We start from the raw sequence: 22,181 nt of genomic DNA on the forward strand, positions 1-22,181 counted from the left end.
AGGGTCGATTGAGGAAGTCAAGATTGAAAGCACCTATGGCCCCGATCACTGTTGCGCTCCCTCCTTATAATCCCGATTGGGACAAGGGCAGCCCCAGAAGGTGCGGGGGTGTTCAGTGGCAGCCTAAGACAGTCCAAACTTTTCCGGTGATTGAAAACTTGGGTGCCAATGGACAACCGGCCAGAGCGCATGTTCCTTTAGCCTTTAAGGATATTAAACAACTAAAGGAGGCAGTTACTAATTATGGACCCCATGCTCCCTTTACGTTGACTCTCTTCGAGTCTTTCTCTGCCAATCAACTGACACCTTAGTGATTGGCAACAGCTTTGCAGGGCTGTGTTGTCCGGAGGGGATTTTTTGTTGTGGAAAAGTGAAAATCAAGAGAGGTGTCGCGAGCTAGCCCGAGTCAATCAGGACGCCGGCTTCCCACGGCGTAACCTCGAAATATTAACAGGTTCGGGACAATATGCTATCATAAATCAGCAAATTAATTATGATCCTGGGGTCTATGCTCAGATAGCCACAGCAGCCGGGAAACAGGAACAGGGGCCCGCCCCGGGCCCCGGAAGCCAAGGTGTACGGGGCAATTCAGGGATGGAATGGTGCCCCGGGGAGTGGGCGACTTCGTCACCTCCCACGGACCAACCCCTTTCTATCTGTAGACTCCCCAGGGGAACGCCAGGAAGTGCAGGATGTACACGAGCTGCAACCGCAGGTCGCAGAGACAGAACAAGCTGCTACCGCAGTAAGATCTTGACCAGGTGGGGGAAAATGCAGACAAAATCAAACAAAATGCAATCGGCTAGGAAAATTTGGGGAACTTTTGCCCCGAAAATGGGCAGCGGACTCCATGTTGTTTGCATCACCATGATAACCATGGGGTGCCTGGCTGGAAGAGCGGCTTCCTGGTCCCACCTCCCACACTTTTACGGGCTTCCAATTGGTTCTTCCACAGTCACTCAGACAGGACTTCTAGTCCTGCCTTCCAGCCACTAACCTGTACTACTGTGTTTCACATTTCTACCGGAGCTGCTCAGAGCCTGTATTTTTAAAAATGCCTACCTGTAAATGCTAACGAAAGATATCTTTTTCAGACAAAATTTAATTCCCCAGGTTTCTATGTTACAGTCCTAAATTTAAGTTAGTTCTAAGTTAAATAACCTGACTTTTCTCTATAGTTGTGTTACTAAATAATGTTCTATTGATGAGAGATATCAAATATGCTTCTTTATATTTTACTTTTAATTTTGGAGGTTATGAGGATGCATTTGCTTGCCACAGGAACAAGCCGGCAAAGTTCCTGTGATGACCAAAAAATCCTTATTCTCATTGCTAACTATAAAAGTAAAAATGTATACTCAAGGATCTTATTTCAGTTATATCAAGTGACGTCACGTAGAAGAGTGCACTCCTAGTTAAAAATAAATTAGAATGGATCCAAATATTTTAAGACCACGTGGTTACATAAAGTTAATACAATTATAAGTTAAGTTCTTATTCTTAATATATATATTTTTTAGATATTTAGATAACCTATATTTGTTAATCTATAAATTAATTAGCACATGCCTAATTGATTAGTTAATATATATTTGCCTAATTGTCTTTCTCAACAGAAAACCCATAATTTATGTTTTATATTTACATTTATCAGATACTCTGCCTTTTCAGTTACAGATATTTGAGATAAATGTGTTTACTATAAATTTGCTTTTAAGTGAAAATACAATCAAGTAGTTTCTAATTCTCAAAGTTACTGTTTAAACTCATAAGATGATAAATAATTATAATTATTTCTACAAAATATCTAAGGGTTTTAACTATATTTTCATTGATATTTCTTATCAAAGTATAATAATTTGTTTATAGATTCTAAGGTTTTCAGAAATTGTTCCAAAGTATAAGCAAAAAAAAAAAAAAAAACCAAAAAACTGCCTTTTGTGAACTTCTGCAGACTGTGAACTTCTAAGCCCCCCCTTTTTACATGCTAAGTGCAAAATTCTGAAACTATCTAAATTTGGGATTTGGGGAATTGGAATCAGGCCCCCAGTAGCTGGATCCAGACCGCCAATTGTGTAACCAGGGTAGCCTACCTCCGGGCTGAAGTTCACCAACAAATTGGGGGATTTCACCATCCTAAGTAGATATGCATGAACAAACCAAAGATTAACCCCTCTGGTCCCAAAAAAACCCTCAGTAACTGCTCCACAACTTGTACTTTTACTTCAGCAGTTCATGTCTCCTGCTATGAGACGGCCTCGATTTGTGTATACAAGGGACAACAGCATTTTGAGGCCAAATTGTCCAAGACTCGGTCAGAGAAGGGAGTGGGGGTAAGCTATCACTTTACTCCGTTTCTTTTTGGCCAAGGGGGAGTTAAATCTAAACTCCGGTTGGCTGGGTGCCAAAGTGAGGTTGGTAAGTCCTCCTGTTGGCCCACTGCAGCCCCTACAGGGATCTCTGATGGGGGGGGGACCTACTGATTCTGTTAAACATCTTCAAGTTATCAAGCTTTTGAAACCGCAGATCCCTGAGCTCGTATACCACCCCTTGGTGCTGCCTAAGTCACAGCTCCGGGATCTGGATGCTAACACGTTAGATATCTTAAGGACCACCTTTTCCTTGCTTAATGACTCCAATCCCACACTTGGTAATGATTGCTGGCTCTGCATGACAACAGAGGCGGTCCCTATTAATGTCACCATGCATAGTAATGGTACTTGCCAGCCCGGATTGCCTTTCAAGGTCCAGCCCATGGGTGTCTTTACAATATACCTTCTGGGTATGATGCAAAACAATACCTACGATGTGGATGTTGGAGTGACCTCCTATGGGAACTGCTCAACGGTGAAGAATTATTCTTCACCCACTCCAGCCCTCTGTCCCCCTAATGGAACTGTTTTTATGTGTGGGGGAAATTCTGCCTTCCCTCAACTCCCTGCAAATTGGACAGGTGTCTGTGTTCTCACCCTGCTCCTCCCTGACATCACCATTGTCCCTGGGGATGAGCCCCTGCCCATCCCCAGCCTAGACACTCTAGTGAGAAGACACAGGCGAGCTACACAGGCTCTACCTTTACTCGCCACACTGGGGATAGCGGCTGCTGTGGGCACAGGCACAGCTGGACTGGGTACAGCGATACATTCTTATCGCCGTCTATCTCAGCAGCTTATAGATGATGTGCAGACCCTATCTGACACTATTAGGGACCTACAAGACCAAATTGACTCTTTTGCAGAAGTGGTCCTCCAAAATAGGCGAGGCCTAGACTTACTGACTGCCAATCGGGGGGAATCTGTTTAGCCTTAGGAGAAAGGTGCTGCTTCTATGCCAATAAATCGGGCATAGTTCGCACTAAAATCAAACAGCTTCAGGAAGACCTAGAGAAAAGGAGAAGAGAACCCTCTTTGGACTGGGATGAATGGGTTCCTGCCCTACCTTCTTCCCCTCCTGGGGTCCTCACTGGGTCTTCTTTTGATTGCAACCTTGGGACCTTGTGTTACAAATAGGATAAATCAATTCATTAAGGACCAGATTACCATTTTAACCTCCAAGCCAATACAGGTTCACTACCAACGCCTGGAGATGGACGACTCCACCCACGAGGTGTACTTACGACCCATCCGGAGATGAGATGTAACTGGACAGGAGCCAATACCCGTGCCCTCCTATGTATGCCTGCTTTTGCCCAGGTCCCTAATTACCCTGCCGACTTGGTGCCGTCATCCCAGACCCTTACTTTCAGAAAGCTCCCTGGTCATAGCTATCCCACTGGCAAAGATGGTGACTGGGATCCGCAGTTGTGTCCTGCTGGCCATGACACCCTAACTGAACAGTGTCCATTTACGTAGGACCAGAGCTGATCTTGTAGTACCCAGTGACGGGCAACTTCCACGCTTGCACTGCAACCTAAGCCAGGGGAAGGGGGCCTCCCCAGAGACGGGTAAGCAGTGCAGGGGCAGTGGACGACCTAAGACAGGGGCTACTTGATTCCCTTTGACATGCAAAAAACAAAAGAGGGGGACTTGCTGGTAGCAGGCCCACCCTGGCCCCTGGGGACTCAACCCCCACTTCTTTGTTCTGCATGTCAATGTGGCCAGCTCACAAGGCCATGACACGGGCGCATATGTGTCTCTCGGGAACATCTTGACCTGTTCGAGCCTCCTGATAGGGGACGGTGACGGTGGCGGTAACCCAAGGACGCAGTTATTACTCTTCCCTCCTCACTTTTGAGTGATTTCCCGCAGCTGTTAAAAAAGATATATAAGGGGAAATATATAAATTTGGGGATAAATAAGGGGATATATATAAATTTGGCAATAAAGCGCGCACGCTTCCTCCTGGATGAAGAACCTTGGTGTCCTGTGTGTTTCTTAACCTCGCTGTCCCTCGCCGGACTTGGCTCCCGTAGCCAGACGCGGAAACCAAGAGTTGTCATGTTAATGTGGCCATTTACTGAGCACCTACCAGGTGCCGGGAGCTCTTTATGATTCCTCGCCTGGTATGTCCTCCCCAGAGAGCTAACTCGACACACCGTGCTGATGCCATGGGCCTACTGAGCTCCACCTGCCTTTTCTCATTTTACCCTCAGGAGGACCTTGCGAGGCGAGTACTATTATCATGTCTATTGCAGGAACTCGAGGCTTGGAGAGAGGAAGTGGCATGTCCAAGGGGACCCAGCTACTGAGGCTCCAGGCCCAAAATGAACCTGGTCTCCTCCATTCTCCAGGGCTAACCATAACAATAGTCAGAACCTCGCTCTGTCTCCTGCGAAGTCCATTCCTTTCCCAGCATGATCCCATCTTTCTGTATATGATGACAATAAAACTCTAGATAATAAATATACACACACGCGCATAATACTGCATATATCTTATGTTTTATAGTGCAACACCTCTCCACAATTGATGTGTTAATTCAGTTGGAATCAAAAGCAAGTGCATTTATGAAGATCCAGGAACTTCACATTTGAGGAAATTAGGGTTTTGATACAACTCAAAAGAAAAAATCAGAGTCTCTCCATTGTCATGCACGTTGAGTGAAACTGTTTGGAGACTGGTTCTCCATTCCCCGCAGTGCCCCTTTCCTTCCCCCACCTCCCGAGGACTCATCCACCCTCCGCTGTGTGCTGCTTGCTCTGTGGGTTCCTGGGAACCATTAGCACACTGCTGGGCACCGTGGAGCCTTGGCTGTGCCCTGGTATGGCCCAGGGCAAGTGAAGACCAGCTTCGCCTCTTGCCAACCACCTCCACCAGCAGCTGAGTCATTCTTTGGAAGCAGATTTGAAGTACAAAGTGACTTTGGATTCCCAGGGCAGCAGAGCACCACAGAACTGGCCTTCCAGAGGGCGAGGGCACACAGAGTCTGATGAAAGAGGTTGTCTTCCTTCCCCTGCTAAATGTGTGTACGCACTGGCTGGGATTGCTACCCTCTGCTACCCACACGGACTTCACTTCTTCACTAGACCAAAATCACCAACAGCACCATGACTTCCTACAGTGACCTTGTCAGCCTGCAGCTCCGGGGCCGAGAGCGCTGCTGAGGGTCCTGGCGGCTGCGGTGGAGAGGGAGATGCCCGTCTTCCCCATGGCCTGCGCTGACAGCTTCCAGGACCTAGTTCTGCAGCAGTCACTCCCTGCTGGGCTGAGGACAGAGAACCCACGTTCCAGCCTGGAGGGGGCATCGAGGGACTTTCCCTGGTCCCCCCAGTGTTCTGTCCTGGGAGGCAGAAGCTGGAGGAGTGACACGTTTGGCCCAGCCAGGGCTGGCCCCCAGCTCCCCTTCCCACTGAGACTTTCACGGCCAGTCCACCATCGCCAGCTTGACCTCCTGGTCCAGGACAGCCGGACTGTGCAGCTGGCACCTCCGCCTGCAGGTCCCTCCGCCTGCAGGTCTCTCGGGCTCAGCATCCACCTGCCATGCCCACTCCCCGTCACGGGCCCCTCTCCTGGCTGCTGTCTCAGCGGATGGTCTGCTCCGTGGCAGTCTGAGGCCGAGGGGTCAGGCAGGCTGGCCCCTTGCGAGCCTCTGTGTCTGAGCACTTGATTCCTCGGCAGCCTCGTCACTTTCCCTTTCAGGAACTTCCTCCCTAGCCTCCTCTGCCCTCTACTCTGCTCTTCTTCATCTCTGCCTGCCTCATGCACTGGCCTCACCACCTCCTGCCTCCACTCTGGGAGGCCCACCACCCCCTGCTCCTGAAAGACCTTTCCAGGTCCACAGGACCAGGATCAGAGAGCTCAAGGTGCCGAGCTTTTACCATTGAGACTCAGCTCCCAGCCTCCGGCACGATGGCCTCGGGTCATTCGTATCTAATCTGCTACATTAGCCTTTTGGGAAAATGGAGCGATGTGTATTGTTCACTGAGCACACAGTACCTGCCCCAAACGCTCTCCCATGGAATGACTGCTGGTTACTGACATGCTCAAAGCACTGGCTTAAAACCATTTCTAGTTTCACAACTGACTGTTCAACAAAGGTCAAAATCCTTATCACGAAAACTTTCTAAAAACAGGCCCCACCACCCCACGGCCTCCTACCCGGCCTCTGTCCTTTCTCCATCCATTGTGCTGACTTTGAAGAACAGGACACACTTTCTAACCTTCTATGACTTACTTGCCTGATAATCTTCACTCTGTCCTTGAACTCCTATTTATACTTCAAGACCCAGACCAAATTCATGCCCCCTGGGGAATAGTCATGGAGGCCCTTGTCATCCCCCTCCTGGCCCAGCGATACAGCCATCCACGTTCCAGGCTCTACCAGCCCTTGCCCGTTCCTCCCAGCAGCGTGCCCAGCAGCATGCCCTGGCTGTGTCTTAGTAAATGACACTCACACCCTCTTTCCTAGACTTGGAGCTCTCTGAGGGCAGGGGCAAGACTAAGTCAGCCCTGACTCTCAGGGACTCCACCAACCTGTTCTGCAAGTAAATGCTCTGCGCATCACAGTGGCAAAGAAGTTGATGTCACAGACTCCTGGCTTGGGATGCTGAAGGCTGCCTTTACTGGCTGTCCATCATCATGCAAGCACTTTACACCAGAGTAAGTCTCACAACAACATGGCATAACAATAGATATATATACACATAAGATGTGACGACTTCATATTCTAGCATGTTCCAGACAGATGTGAGCTAGTTTTCAATACTGAACATGCAATAAAATGCATGTGTAAATGAAGGCCCTGCTCCATAGAGGTACCAGCTGGACATGTCCCCAAATGATTCAATAGCTCTGTCATAATTCTATGCATTAAAATGTACCAAGAATCTGTGGAAAATATAGGTGAGCCGCAGGCTTACCTCTCCCTAGGTTCCTTGGGGTAATTTAATTTGCTCTGCTCATAGCTAGCCAGATGAACTTGGGTATCACATGCTTGCATAGTAATTTGAGATAAAAATGAAACCACCACATCAGTCTGATAATTTTTCTCTTTCTGGGGATGTTATTAGCATTAAAAGCAACAGAAAAAGGGTTTCATTAAAGTGTAAGAAACTGCTCAGCTATTGACCATTAGGACTTCACAATTGGCAGGGGAAGAGGAAGAGGGGAAGTTTAGTGGGCTAATGAGTAAACAGGGACACACTGATAAGATGCAGAAATAAAACATGAACCAACACCAGAAAACCGCTTCATGTACTGGGTCAGAATCAACTAGTAGATGGAAAATTCAGTTTCCATGGACAGTGATAGTCTAGCTGGAAACAGAGGGTCAGGATCAGTGCAGTTTACACAGTTAATACGCAACACTGGGGATGAGCTTCTAAATACCATCTCATGCTGATAGAAAAATTCACTTACATACAGGTTGAGTAGCCCTGAACCAAAATGATTGGGACCACAAACATTTTGAATTTCTGATCTTTTCAGATTTTAGAGTATTTTCACATACCCAAAGAGCTGTCTTGGGGATGGACCCATATCCAAACATGAAATCCTTTTAAGTTGCATATATACCTTATACATATATCTGGAAGGTGATTCTTTATAATATTTTTAGCATGCTTGTGTTTTCACTGTGATTTGTCACATAAGCTCAGGTATAAACTTTTCCGCTGGTGGAATCATGCCAATGTTGAAAGCCTTTTGAGTTTTGGAGTATTTTGACTTTCCTATTTTTGTTTTAGGGATGCTCAGCCCATAGCACCACTCTCTTAAAGGATTCCAGATTCTCTGTTTATACAAGACAATTAATGCTTTCTAAAAATTTCCCACTGCACTTGCCATAGGGACCGGAAGCTCCAACATGGCGTTCGGTACTGCGTGGTCTGGCCCTGTCCGTGAGTAGGGCTCCTCTTCCTCGCTTGCGTTGCTCAGGTCAAACTAGTTTTCTTTCAGTTCTACGGGTCATGCTCTTTTTGCTTCAGGGCCTTGGCAAATGCAGTTCCATCTCCACACACTGCTTTGCCATCTCTTTTGAACAATCGTGACTCATCTTTTAGGACCCAGCTGGAAAGTTGACTTTTTTTAGCAAAACTGCTTTGGGCCTCTCCAGTCTACTGCGTCTACCCCATCATCATCTCTCTTTTCCCTGACAATTCTTACAAAGATTTTAAACAATTTTGTTCGGTTTACAATGAACAAGTTGGAGTGTCATGCCTAGCTTAGTGATGGGAAGAAGCTAGAAAATGCACATGATCCTAACTTTCCTGGAACCCACTAGCTTGAAGTCTGGAGAAAGTCAGATGCCTCCAGCAGAGAGGGAGGTGTTGCCTTGGGAGTGTTGGGGAAAGAAGGCAGGGCTGCCTACCAGAGCGTGGGAAGACTTCAGCTGAACTGCTTGATGAAATGCTCAAGGTCGTGTTTGGGCCTAAGTGAGAGAATTGAACCAATGTTTTTCCAGATACAAAGGGAATCTGCATCTTCTCACAAGGTCTTCTCTATAGATCTCACTGTGTGGTCAGGAAAAAGACCAGGCCAGGAAAGGAGACTGCAGAAGCTTACCTTGATGGCCCGGGACTTAGGGAAAAGAATAACTGCTGTGTTAGGAAAGGTAAAGAGTGCTTGACCCATCTCCCCATATCTTGATGGAAAAATGTCTTAGGCTCATGGAGGAAGGCAGCAGATTCTTCAAAAGACACAGGCAAATACCCGTGAGGGTAGGGGATTGAACGACAATCATAAAACTCTCCAAGGGAAGGAGAAAGAAAATCATTCTGAACTCAAGACAGTGATTTCCTCCTTTGGGAAAAGGGCCAAGATCAGTGAGAAATACCTTTAAGAGTCCCAAGGCCAATAGACACAGACCTTCCTGACTGAGACTGGACCAAGACGACAATGATCATGTATGGCCCCCAGACAAACAAGATCAGCAAGTGTCAGGTACCAAGATGCAGGAGTCCACTGCCAGGGCAAGGCGCATGGAGAGGAGAGGCCTGCAGGCAAACCTCGAGCTGAAGGTGGAACAGGGCCATTGAGAAAAATACTCACTCATCTAACTCTAGAGGTGGTGCGTTGAGGAGAACCATAGCAGAACAAACCCATGTCAAGCTCAACGCCTGACCAGATTGACTCATCCCTGGCCCACACCAATGCAAAGGCACAGAAGCAGAGAAGTCATAACCATTTCTAGGAATAGACACAGTCCTACACGATGTCCAGATTTTAACCCAAATACGGGGCATGTGACAAAGCAAGAAACAAAACCCCATTGTGAGAGATAAAGAATTCAGTAGAACCATATTCAGATATGAACTAGGTGTGGAGACTAATAGACAAAGAATTTAAAATGTGTCACTCTCCCTAGTGGAGAACTGAGGGGCTTGCATTAACCACAGGAACGTAGGCATTCTGTGCAGATTCAATAGGTATTTCAACAAAAAGATGGAAGGTATAAAAATAATCACACAGAAATGCTAAACACAAACACATACCAAAACAGAGTGCCAGTCATGAAAAATGGTTCCAAAAGGCTCATCCACAGACCCAAAGGGAGGTCAAAAGAAGTTACTTAAAATGAAACTCTTAAAAAGAAAAAAATGGTGGTAGTGGTGGTGGTGGATAGGGACAGAGTATCCAAAGGCTGTGGAGGAAGTTACCAAAGGTCTATTTTATGTATAATTGGAATCCCAGAAACAGAACAGAGAAATACAAAATGCATCAGAAAAAATTTTTGCAGAGATAATGACCAAGAATTTGCAAAAATGATGAATCATCAAACTACATATTCAAGAAGTTGAGAGAACATCAACAAGAAAACCATTAAAGATAAAAACAAAACCTGATACATCCGAATACTTCAGATCTAAAACCAAAGATTAAAAAAATAATCTTGGACACAGCTCAAGAAAAAAAGCCATATACCCACAAAGGAATAGAGGTAAGAATCATAACAGATTGATTATCAGAAACATTGTAAGTCAGAGGCAATGGAGTGACATAAAGAAGACCTGGTGGAGAAAAAAAGCTGTTCACTTAAAACATGTATCCAGTTAAAATGGAAATCAATAGTTTCCCAAGAAAAAAAGTTTTTAAAAAACAAATGAATTCATTCCCAGAAGACTTGTATTGTAAAAATGTTTATAGGAAGTCCTTTAGGTAGAGTGAATATGAGGTGCTACCAAAAGAAAAGTGAAGCTACACAAACAGAAAAAGAATACCGGAAATAAGCAAAAAAGGTAAATATAAAATTAAATTTAAAAATTTTTAACCACTATGAAATATAATTGAATATCTGAAGCAAAAATAAAATCAGTGAATTTTTAATTTATAGTAAATAGCACAAAAGATGTATGCAAGGATTTGAGAGTATGTTTTTTAGAGATTCTTACATTATTCATATTCAAGCATAGATTCCAGTTAATTGATAATGCACATTGTAAAACTACATCAAACCCTGAATTGTTGATTTTAAAAAGAGGTATAAATAATAAGTTAATAGATAAGTTAGAATGGAATCATAAATAATCATCAAGTAATTTAAAATAAGGTAGAAAAAAGGAACAGAGGTAAAATACAGTGAGTAGAAGAAAGAGAAAGATGATATACTTAAATTCAGCCATATCAATAATTACATTAAACATAAATGGCCTAAATATCAATGGCAAGGCAGAGATTATTAGAGTAGATAAAAAATGCCATCTATGTGAAGTACACTTTAAGTGTAAAGGCACAGAGACAGGTTAAACAAGGGGCAGAAAGAGGAATTGATGGGAGTGTGCAGGAGGAGGCTTATCCTGACCCATGAGAGAAGACTTTTAGCATCTGTTTTTGACAATGTCATGCTTGTACCCTGAAGTCTGCCATGGTCAGAGTCCTTACATCATGATAAACAGCAAAATCTACAAATCAGTACTTTTTTCTTCCTCACCTGAGGACATTTGTTAAGCACTTATCAGAACACTACTGAATTCATCATGCAAACACTAATCAGGAGAAGGCTGAAATGGCACATTAATATAGTTGTCCCTCTGCATCTGCAGGTTTCAAATCCAGATTCAACTAACCACAGTGTAAAAACATTCAGGGAAAATAAAAGTCTGTACTGAACATTGTCAGCTTTATTTCTTATAATAATTTCCTAGATAAATACAGCATAACATTTTTTCATAGTCTTTATATTGTATTTATTATATACAATAATCTAGACAGGATTGCAAGTCCACAGGAAGATGAGTGTTTATATAGTACTACACTGTAACATAAAAGGGCCTTGAGCATTTGTGAATTTTGGTACTCTGAGTGGACACTCCCCAGTCCTTCACAGACAGTGAGGGACAACCGTGTGAGGCAAACTGGACTTTAGAACAAGAAATGAAAAAGATCTTACATAATGACCCATGGAGCAATCTACCGTGGAATGTAGCTGTCCTAAGTATGGAGTACCCTTACATAGAGCAACAGAATACACGAGACCGCAGTGGAAGGAAAATAGAGAAACCCACAGTTGGAGTTGGGGGTTTCTACACTATTAACTTGGTAACTGATATAAGAAGTAGGCAGAATGCAGCATGGATAGATAGAAGACCTGAGCTACACTGTAAAGTGCCTCAATCCCACGTTTAAAGAACGGGTGACCCACAGGAACGTAGGCATTCTGTGTAAGTGTACAGACTACTCACCGAGACAGGCCATGGCGGGCTGTAAGACAAATGACATCCGCAAGACAAGTGAGAAGAAAGGAAGAGGAAATTACATCAGGTCTTTCCCCTGATCATTGCAGATTACACCAGACGTCAATGGCAGAAGGGCACGTGGGAAAGCCCAAATATTGTCAGAAATGTTTGTAACTGAATGAAAATGGACCATAAAACATCAACATCTGTGGGAGACTGCTAAAGCTGGACCTCAAGTCTGTAGCACTAAAGGCTCACCTTGGAAAAGAAGAGAAGTCTCAGTCAATGATCTAAACTTCTATTTTAAGAAATTAGAGTATGGAGAACAAATTAATGCCAAAGTAAGCAGAAGCTAGAAAGCAATAAAGATAAGAGAAAAAAACAATAAATAGAGGAAAACAATAAAGATAAAACCACTTCTTTAAGAAGACCAATACACTTGATAAACCTCTAACAAGAATGACAAGGAAAATCAAAGAGAAAGTACAGTTACCAACTTGGGGGTGGCAAAGGGACATTGTTGCTGAATCTTTATTCATTGAAAGGATAAAAATGGGTGTTACAAATATCCATATGAAAGATTATTTAAAAAGTTAAATGAAATAGGCAAATTCACTGATCCCAGTGGCACACACCTGTAATCCCAGCAGCTGGAGGGGCTAAGGCACGAGGGTTGCAAGTTCAAAACCAGCCTCAGCAACTTACTGAGGCTTTAAGCAACTTAGCAAAACCCTGTCTCAAAATAAAAATATTAAAAAGGTCTGGGGATGTGACTCAGGGTTAAGAACTGGTTCAATCCCTGATACACACACACACACAAAACAAATTCTTTGCAAGACATAAACTATTAAATCTCGATTGACTTATTTTAGGAAATTGAATTCATCCTTAAAGGGTTTCCTGCAAAAAAAGTGCCAGATCCAAACATCTTCACTGTACTGTTCTACCAAATCTACCAAATCCATGCAGATAGAACACCACCCTACGCAAGTCCTTGTTTCAGAAAACAGAAAGGAAGACCCCCACCTCATGCTACAATGCCTGCGATACTCTGATGCCCCAACCACACGAAGTTATTATGAGAAAATAAAAGGACAAGATTCCTTAGGAACCAGATGTAAATATTGTGAGCCAGACACGAGCAAGTGGATCCCGGCACTGTGTAAAAGGAAGCAGACATCAGGGCAGATGGATTTATTCCAGGAATGTGGAGCTGCTTCAGCATTTCAAAATCAGCCAGTGTGTTTCAACAGACTATAGATGTTTGATTATCTCAGCAGACTCGGAGAAGCTCTTTGACAAAATTCAAAATGCATTTATGATGAAAACTACAAACTGAAAATAGATGGGATTTCTCAACCTGATAGAGAGCAGGCACAAATACTTCACGGCTGTCAGCAGCTGACTGGAGGAGCCCTAGCCGATTCCCAACCGCGCAGGCCAAGAGCTTGTGGAAGTCTTAGCCAGAGCAAGCAGGGGGCTGCATGAGGAAGGAGAGCACCCGCCCTGCAAAGAGGAAATGAAACTGTGGTTGCAAACATGGTTGTCTAGGAGTAATCCCAAAGAATTTACTTTTACAAACTGCTAGAACTGATAAACAAGTTTAGTAAAGTTGTAAGATACAAGGTTCATACACAAAAATGATATAACTTTAACTTTGAAATTAATGATTGGGAACCCATGATTTTAAACAGCGGTACTTGAAATAGCACCTAAAATCCACAAAACACTTAGGTATAAGTCTAACAAAATATGTGTCAAATTTGATGCTGAAAACTAAAACACATGTGCAAAAGAACTCAAGAGGACTTAACTCATGGAAAGGTATTCTGTGTTCACAGATGGAAGATTAGTCTATGACGCACTTCTCTCTAGAATGTCACACAGAGTCACCGTAATCCTAACAAAAACCCAGCAGGATTATTCTCTTGTAGAAATCAACAACCTGGTTCTAAAATTCACACGGGAGGGCGAAGGACATAGTAGAGCCAAGAAAGCTTTGGAAGGGTTGATGGTTTGTCCCTGATGTCAAGCATCATGACAAAGCTTCAGGGAAATTATCAGCCCAAGGGTGGACGTTTGGCGGGAGCAGAGCAGAATCCAGGGGAAGACCTGCACATGTTTGGTCAACTGAGTTTGACAAGGCCGCAGAGGCGCCTGGATGGAGAGGGAGCAGTGCTTCAACAGCGGTGCAGGAACCACTGGTCGGCCATAGGAAATCCCCGAAGCTTGGTCCACACCTCACACCATGTCCACAGGTTAAGTTACGTAGGCTCTGGCTCTAAATGTGAGACCCCAAAGTGTAAAACTCCCACAAGAAAGCAAAAGAAAAAACTTTGTGACCTCGTGTAAGGAAAAGAGTTCAGTTGTGACAGAAAATGCAAGATCGATAAACAGAAAGTTGAAGCTGGACCTCACAGACATGTAGAACTTTAGCTTTTTAAAAGATTATTGAAGACAATAGAAAGTCAAGCCACTGACTAGGAGGAAATATTGCAAAATACCTCTCTGATAAAGGAACTATAGGTAGAACATACAGAGGGCTCTTAACACCTAATGGTAACAACAGAAATCCGGAAAATTACTGGGCAAATGGTCTGAACAGGCACTTCACACCAACAACATAAGGACGGCAAATAGGCAAATGGAAAGAGGCTCAGCCCTGTTAGTCGAGAGAGAACTGCAAATTAAAAACACGGCCCGCCTGTTAGAATGGCCAACAAGAGGGCAGGAGGAGGCCCCGCACTGTCCAGGATGCAGGGCAGCTGCATGTCCCACCTGTGGCTGTGGGAGGGGAACTGGCAGCCGCTCGGGGACCCGGCTTCTTGGAAAGTCAAGCCTACACTTACCACCGGAGCCAGCAATCCCAGGGGAGGGGTTCACTCTAGAGAAGGGGACACTTAAGGTCTAAAAACCCTCATGTGGATGTTCATCATGGCTTTATCCACAGCTATGCAAAACTGGGCACAACTCAAACGCCCTTCACTTGAGGAGTGGACACATGTGCATACGCCATCCACCAAGGGGGACTGACTCCCCACAGAGAGGAGCCAGCTGTGGGTACACACAGCACGAGCAGACCCCCCCCCCCCACGCCTTCTCAGCAAGAAAGTCACGGAAAAGGCCATGCCCACGTGATGCCAAGCCCACGGCCTTCTGGGGCAGGCGGAGCCATGGGTTGAACACCAGCCCCTGGTTGCTGAGGCCTGGGGCGGGGGATCCTGGGAGGTAAGGAACTTTCATGTATCTTGGTTGCGGGGTTCAGTTCACCTGAGTGAGAGCCTGAGAGAGGGAGCGCACTGCCTAACAACTATCCCTCAGAAATGAGCACCTCAGTCTACAAAAGTAGCAGCCTGTGCCTGTCCCCCACCACGCCAGACCAGTGAGGGTGGGGACGCTGCCTGGCACACAGGTGCTCCTCCAGGAAGGAAGGAGTGAGGCCTGCATGGCCAACTCTCAGGAAGGACGGTGGGCACGGGCCTCCCTGCTGGGGCTGAGTGCCAGCTGCTGCTGCCTCTGGCACAGAGCAGCTCCCCCCACTGTCCTCAGCTCCATGGTCAGTATGCGGACAGTAGGAGTGTTGCAGGAGTGACCCTGTTGTGGCACCCTTGTGGGCTCACTGTGGCTGCCCTGGGGAGAGAAGCCGAGGTGTGGCGAGCCCCATCTTCCCCTGTGCACCCACCCTCCCTGGGCTACGCCCACTGGTCAAGCCCATTGGTGAGAGTGAGGATATCTGGGAGCTCGTGCTGCAGGGAATGTGGGCGTGGCCCTGGGCTGGTGCTCAGCACGTGCTCAGTAAGCAACCACCTAAGTAGCTGGAAGGACAGGGGTATCAGCTGCCAGGCTCCAACACCTGCCATCTGTCAGGCACTGTGCCGTGTGCCTCCTGCACTGCTGCCATCATGTCCCCTCCACACATCCCAGTGGGACACATTGCACCCACCGCGAACCCCACTTCCCAGATGAGGACACGGAGGTCTTGCGCCCTGGACGCCGCGCTGGGCATGCACTGTGCCGGGCACTTCGTGCGCCTCTGTTGGGTAATGAGATTCGGCAAGTCCGGCACCGGCCCCTAGTGGAAGGCATCCAGTTGCTCTGTGCGGAAGCCCTCACCTCCCTTGGGCCCACCCCTGGCAAGCCTGGCCCTAAAGCCTGTCACGGTCACTGTGAGGGCCTACTCAGAGTCTGGTTGTGCCTGTCCCAGCAGTGACTCACACGCTTGCGCCCCAGGAGCGCTGGGATCTGAGGACCAGGCGCCATTGTTCCCCTCTGTAGCCCTAGCGCCTGCGGCTGGCCCCGAGTGCCCTGGAGCCCTGAGTGGCGGCTGGAACATTTCTGACTTCTAATCTGACATACTGCAGAGAGATTTTTCCCCCCTTCACTTTCAAATCCCATGTGCTCTTTTAATTAATGAAAATTCAGTTCTATGCAAATGTTTCTTCTGGGACCATCCTTTGTGAGCAGCCTTTTAGGAGCTAACTCATCAGCCTCTTCCCTGAATCCCTGTTTGGAACATTCTGGGAACTCGTTATTGGGCCTTTGAACCGAGGAGCTCAAGTGAGCGAAATCAACAAGCCCGCCACTTGGCGCTAGGAGTCGGCAGCGCTGGGGACCGCAGGCTTTGTTTATTGAGAGCTCTTCACTTCCCTGTCTCCCCGCCAGACACCGCTGCCTGGTGCCATTCGCCTTGCGCCTCTGAAAATGCAGCCATTTGGAAAAGCAGGCGTGCTCCAAAGCCCATGACGGTCTCTCCTGTGCATTCATTCATTAATTCAGGCCTGAGGCTCCTCTAATTAGGACACTAGCAGCCCCGAGTCTCATGCATAGCTGGGACAATATATTTATTTTGTGTCTGACACTACAGCTCTACAATATCGGAGCTCAGTGTCATAAAGGTAAAAACCTTTTATCTTGGCAAAAGCAAAGACTTCACATCCAAATAGATGCGGCTTCAGACTCTGGCCCCTTCACTTACACCTGTGTGACACCAGAAGGGCCAATTGGCTGCTCTGGACCTCAGGCTCCTTATATACCAAATGAGAGGGATGGAGAAAGCGCTCAGGGACCTTCCAAGGATGAAATGTAGCAACAGGTACAAAGTAGGGCCACCATTCATGTGGGTTTCTTCTTCCTTTTGCAGCTGGGGTCCCTGTGGGCGAATCCAGCGGGTCCACTCTCCTCTGCTTTCCTTCAGTGGGAGGCCAGGGTTTGAGGTGGAGGAAGGCCATACAGGTCTCCAGGTCTCAGGAAATCTGCTAAGCATGGAGTCCAAAGCAGGCCGACTGGTGGGAGCTGGTAGCAGACTGCCTTGAATGTCCCCAGTGATCCAGGGGCTACATTCCTTGGGATCAATTTGCTTTTTGGAAACAGCCTAGAAACAGAACTAATTTACAGGATTACACGGGAGGCTCCAAGTGGGGATTCCTACTGCCATCTCCCCTCTCTCTTCAGCCCTCCCATGGGGGTCCCTCTCTGACTCTACCTGACCTTTCCGGCAGAGCTCCCAAGGCCTCAGGTTGGTGCTCTGCTCTCCTGCTTCCCTGCCTGGGATCTAGCCCCTTCCTGAGGTTTGCTGATCTTGATCCTGGAAACCGCACCACCCACACCTCCAGCCCTCCTCCCTGCTGGAGGACGTCGACTACCAATCCGAGGTCCCACGGCCACCTCACCTGCAACGCCCTCACTCCCACCACACCTCCAGCCTGCTGCTGCTGTGACCCCCTCCACAGGAGCTGCTACTGCGACCCCCAGCTGCCCAACCCAGAACCCTGCCTCGCCCCCTGCTGCCCCGTCAGCTCCCGGGTCCTGCCCATCGGATTTCTTTTGATTCTGAAGGCAGTGACTTCCTTGGTTGAATAGGCTCTGGATCCTTCTGGAAAGGGATTTCAGAAAGGTCGTCGAGAAGGGAAGCCTTGCTGGAGTGGGCAAGCATCCACCCACGGCCGGGGTCTTCACAGGAGCCGCTAGTGAACGCGCACGTTGTCAGGCCCTTCTGCTGGAGGAGCCGCGACCCGAAGGCCAGGCTGCAGCCGCACTGCTGAGTGTGGGAGTCCACCAATGACGTCCACCGGGGCCAGTCACCCAACCTCTCTGAGCACCCCCTGCACCCCTTCCCCGTCTGCTCACCTCCTAAATGTGAATAAATAACCGTGCCAGCCTGGTGTTTGTGAACATCAAAGGAAGCTATCGGGGCTGGGGTTGTGGCTCAAGCGGTAGCGCGCTTGTCTGGCATGCATGCGGCCCGGGTTCGATCCTCAGCACCACATACCAACAAAGATGTTGTGTCCGCCGAGAACTAAAAAATAAATATTAAAAAATTCTCAAAAAAAAATTTTTTAAAAAAGGAAGCTATCGGCGGGAAGCGCTCTGCTCCATTCCGACAGTTAACACTATGACAAGCCGTCTGTGGCTTTGCCATGTTTTTACAATGTCATCTATTTATTTAATAAGATGAATGAAAAGAGCTTAGCTTCTGAGATGACAGCACAGATTTGGAATCTCCAGATCTGCACTAAACGCAAAGCAAGCAGCTATATCAAAACCCCTTGATGTAGCTGCTTCAAAACCAGGTTGTCCCCAAATACAAAACACTGCAGTGACGAGTGATGTCTGTCAACAGGAAACAGAGAAGCCAAGAGCAGCAGCCGGTGGACAGAGGACAAAGAACCCCAGGCGGCCAGCAGGCTTCTCTGGGGCCTCAGTGGAGCTGGGGGAGCCAAGGCTCCCTGTGGGAGAGAGCCGGGGGACCAGCATCGGAGCAGCGGGCCCTGCGGACCAGGGAAGCTGGGGAGGGCAGCAGAGCCAGGCCTCAGACGGCAGCTGCCTCAGGTCAGCCTCCTCACGGCCCATTCAGCCAGCAGAGTTCTCCTGAGCGACGTCATCTTCTAAAAGTCCACAAGATCGCGTTTCACTTAGGAATGAGCAACAGGAAAGTATCAAATTCCACACAAAGTTATTGTAAGGAAACGAAGGAAAACGAAGAACAGCATAACACACTCACGATGCAAGTACCCAGAAAGAAGGGCCAGTAAAGCAGATCAAAAGTGCCATCCCTACCGCTTCACCAGAGCTGAGTCAGGCGGTGTGTTGTTCCACCAACGGTCCCACGAGAACTGGGCCATCAAGCACCCTGGCCCCATGTGGTCCCTTCCACACAGCTGCACAGGTGACTTGCTTTGGCCGACTGAAGTTCAGAAAATGTGACACAGCCATGCTGCTCAGCATGTGGGGATTGTGTGCCTCATGTTGAAACTACTGCCGCTGTGACAGGAGGCCCACCCCAGCCCCTGAGGATGGGAGACCACATAGAGAGAGGCCCCTCCACCTGAACTGACCCCCAGTGGAACTGACCCTCCGCTGGGGCCGAGCACGCGTGACAGATTGAGCCCAGCCAAAATGCAAACAGAGCAACACCAACCAACAGAATGGTAGAAATGACACCCTGTTATTTGTCCAAGCCTCTAAGTTTTAACGTGGTTTGTTGTGCAGGAATTGGTAGCTAATATAGAGTTCAGAATTAACAACTACCAGAGACATTAAACAAAATTAAGCAAGACATGAGAGTACAATACAAATCAGAAAAAAATGCATCAGAAATCAGTCAAGAGAACTCAGGAAACAAGAGACACAAAGGGAAAATTATCTCAGAAGGAAAAACATCATCGAAAGCACACAGAGAGACACACAGATAATGCCTTAAGAGAACCGTTGCAATGAGGTCATTTTAAAAGAAACAGAAGGAGAGGTAAAAAGGTTTGAGAGAAAGTCACAAATATTGAAGATTGGCAAAGAAGAACCAGCGTTCAGATAATAGGCACCTTGGCAAGAGACCAGGCACCTACTGAAAACAATCCTTCCGTGACAAGTCCCCAGGGAAAGCCAGCTGGAAATTACACACTGAAAGAGCACCGTGTACCGAGGCATACAGGCCCAGAACATAACACAGGTGGTATTCTGCAATGCTCCTGGACTCTAATGAGAAAGGAAACATGGTTTTGCTCCTACCTGGGCAGGCCGGAGCCGAGGCTTCTGGCTGAGTAGAAACTCTGCAAACCCAGGAGCGTGGGTCTTGCAGAGGGGACAGCTGGGGAAAGGCCCAGGGCTGGAGAGCGGGGCACACACTGGGAAGCTGGGGTCTGGCGTGGGGTGAGGAGGGCATGGGGCAGCCGAGGAGGAGAGGCAGGACAGGCTTAGGTTGGGAGCACTCACCCATGTAGGGCTTGGTGCCAGCCATGGACGAGGCCTTCTCTGCTCCTCTCACCACCGTCGCTATGTTGAAGTCCGTGATGTGAACATGCCCTGCAGGAGCACAGATCACCCCAGTTAGCAAGAGCCCGGCTGCCGGCCTGTGTCCTTGGGAGGTTAGTGGAAAACGTCAGGACTTCTGCTTAGAGAGAGGTTTTATCAGACACTTCAACACTGCCATTCTGTGTGCAGGTCTTAGAATTTGGATGCATTTGTACAACATGCATGTTACTTATGAATACCTAGATTGAGGGCAGGAAAAAGGAACAATGGATTAAAAGTTGAGAGATGCTGATCTCGAGAATGAAGACTCCTGGTAATTAGCCCATAGTGTGGCAAGGCTGTGGCCCGGGGGTCCGTGGATTGGCTGTGGCTGTGAAGGTGGGAGGGGCTTGTTCACTGGGGTCAGTGGGGTCCTTAGCACAGCCCGACTGGACTTAGCATGGAGGGGGCAGGGATAGGATTGCTTCCGTCCAGTCTGAAGCCATGACATCTGCTCAAGAAGAACAGCAAGGATGAGACAGGAAAGAAGAATGGGGACAGGGGAAGTGGGGTAAAGGTGGGGGGAGGAGAAGTAGGGAGGGAGTTCCACACGCGAAAGAAACCAGCTCCAAGAGCCCGGAGTCCTAGGTCTAAAGGCAGCCCACTGTCACATGGTGGGAGGATGGCTGCTCGGCCCTTCACCAGGCCTGAGGCCCCAGTGAGGGGCGTGGGATTTCAACACGCAGCTGGGAGGGGTGGCATGCACAAAATTGACCTGGGGGGCCTGGAGGACACCTCCAAGAGGTGGACACACTCCTCCTGGAGCAGGTGCCCTGGGGTGTGCAGAGGGTCCCCGGGGACTGCCTGCGGGAGGGGAGTGCACATGTGAGCAGCTACAGGGGACACAGAGCACCAGAGGTCTCCTGTGCCAGCTCCACACCTCAGGCCCAGCTGCGAGCCCGGGAGTGTGCCCCAGAGGCTGGGCGGCTCCCTGGCCAGTGCCCCAGGGAGACACAGTGGTGAACCGCTTACTCAGTGATGATCTCAAACTGCTCAGCACCTGTGGACAGAGCCCAAGCGTCCGGCCAGGCCTTGGCAGGGACTCGTGCTTGCTCTCAGCGTTGTTATCCAGCCAAGGGAGGCTCAAAACCACTCCCCCGCCAGGGCCCTCGGTCCCGCACCCTCCCGCCCCTCACCACTGATGCTGGCAAGTCCACGTTCCTGCTTGTGCTGTGGGGTGTGTGGAGGTGGGAGTGTTGGTCACTGCTGCGCCCCATGCCTGAGCAGCTCCATGCCTGGTGACACATACTTCACATAGGGTTTTTATTTGGTTTTCTTTCATTTCTTCCTTTCCTTCAAAAGTTTAGTATTTGCATTATAAATGTAATACTAGCTTATTATAATAAGTTAAAGAAACAGAACATGATTTTCAGTCTACTCTGATCCCTCCCCAGTGACTCTCCCCACCATGCAATCACACTGATTCGGCTAGCTTCTCCATTAGTTTTCTGTTGGCTTAGGCACATACGTTGGGCCTTTGGTCAGCTCTTTCAATAATGAGATCATGCTCCATGGGTCATTCTAAAAGCTACTTTTGCATTTAGCCATGTACCATGGATATCTTTCCAAATTCATCTGCCCAGGTCTATCTACGAGACCTACAATCCCTTACCCTTTGTATTTGCTATTGCTATAACAAAATACCTGAAATGTGATAATTTATTTTTAAAAAGAGGTTCTTTAGCCCATAGAAAGGAGGCTGAAAGTCCACGTGTGTGTGGTCTCATTTCTTCAGCCTCTGGTGAGGGTCCTCTTGGCTGCATCATGACATGTGGATGATATTAGGGCTGGAGCCCATGCAAAAGGGGAAGAGTGCCTAGTGCCACAGAAGGCCAGAGAGGGACGC

At 47.7% G+C, this 22,181-nt stretch overlaps 1 protein-coding gene across 2 annotated transcripts in view; it reads right to left on the bottom strand.

Moving 5' to 3' along the window:
* The window catches only part of STK32B (serine/threonine kinase 32B), a gene marked incomplete at its 3' end in the record, with an annotated part of 280,673 nt that overhangs the window by 31,753 nt on the left and 226,739 nt on the right, over positions 1-22,181 (bottom strand). Inside the window, exon 6 of one of the 2 annotated variants that reach the window (XM_081304827.1) lies at positions 20,258-20,347. The exons of the other annotated variant lie outside the window; for it this stretch is intronic. Within the exon in view, the coding sequence (XP_081160953.1) occupies positions 20,258-20,347 (90 nt within the window). The remainder of the gene's footprint in view (positions 1-20,257; positions 20,348-22,181) is intronic. 2 annotated transcript variants of the gene reach the window in all.

This window comes from Spermophilus citellus (genome assembly GCF_964194105.1).
Source record: "Spermophilus citellus genome assembly, chromosome: 8".
NCBI lineage: Eukaryota > Metazoa > Chordata > Mammalia > Rodentia > Sciuridae > Spermophilus > Spermophilus citellus.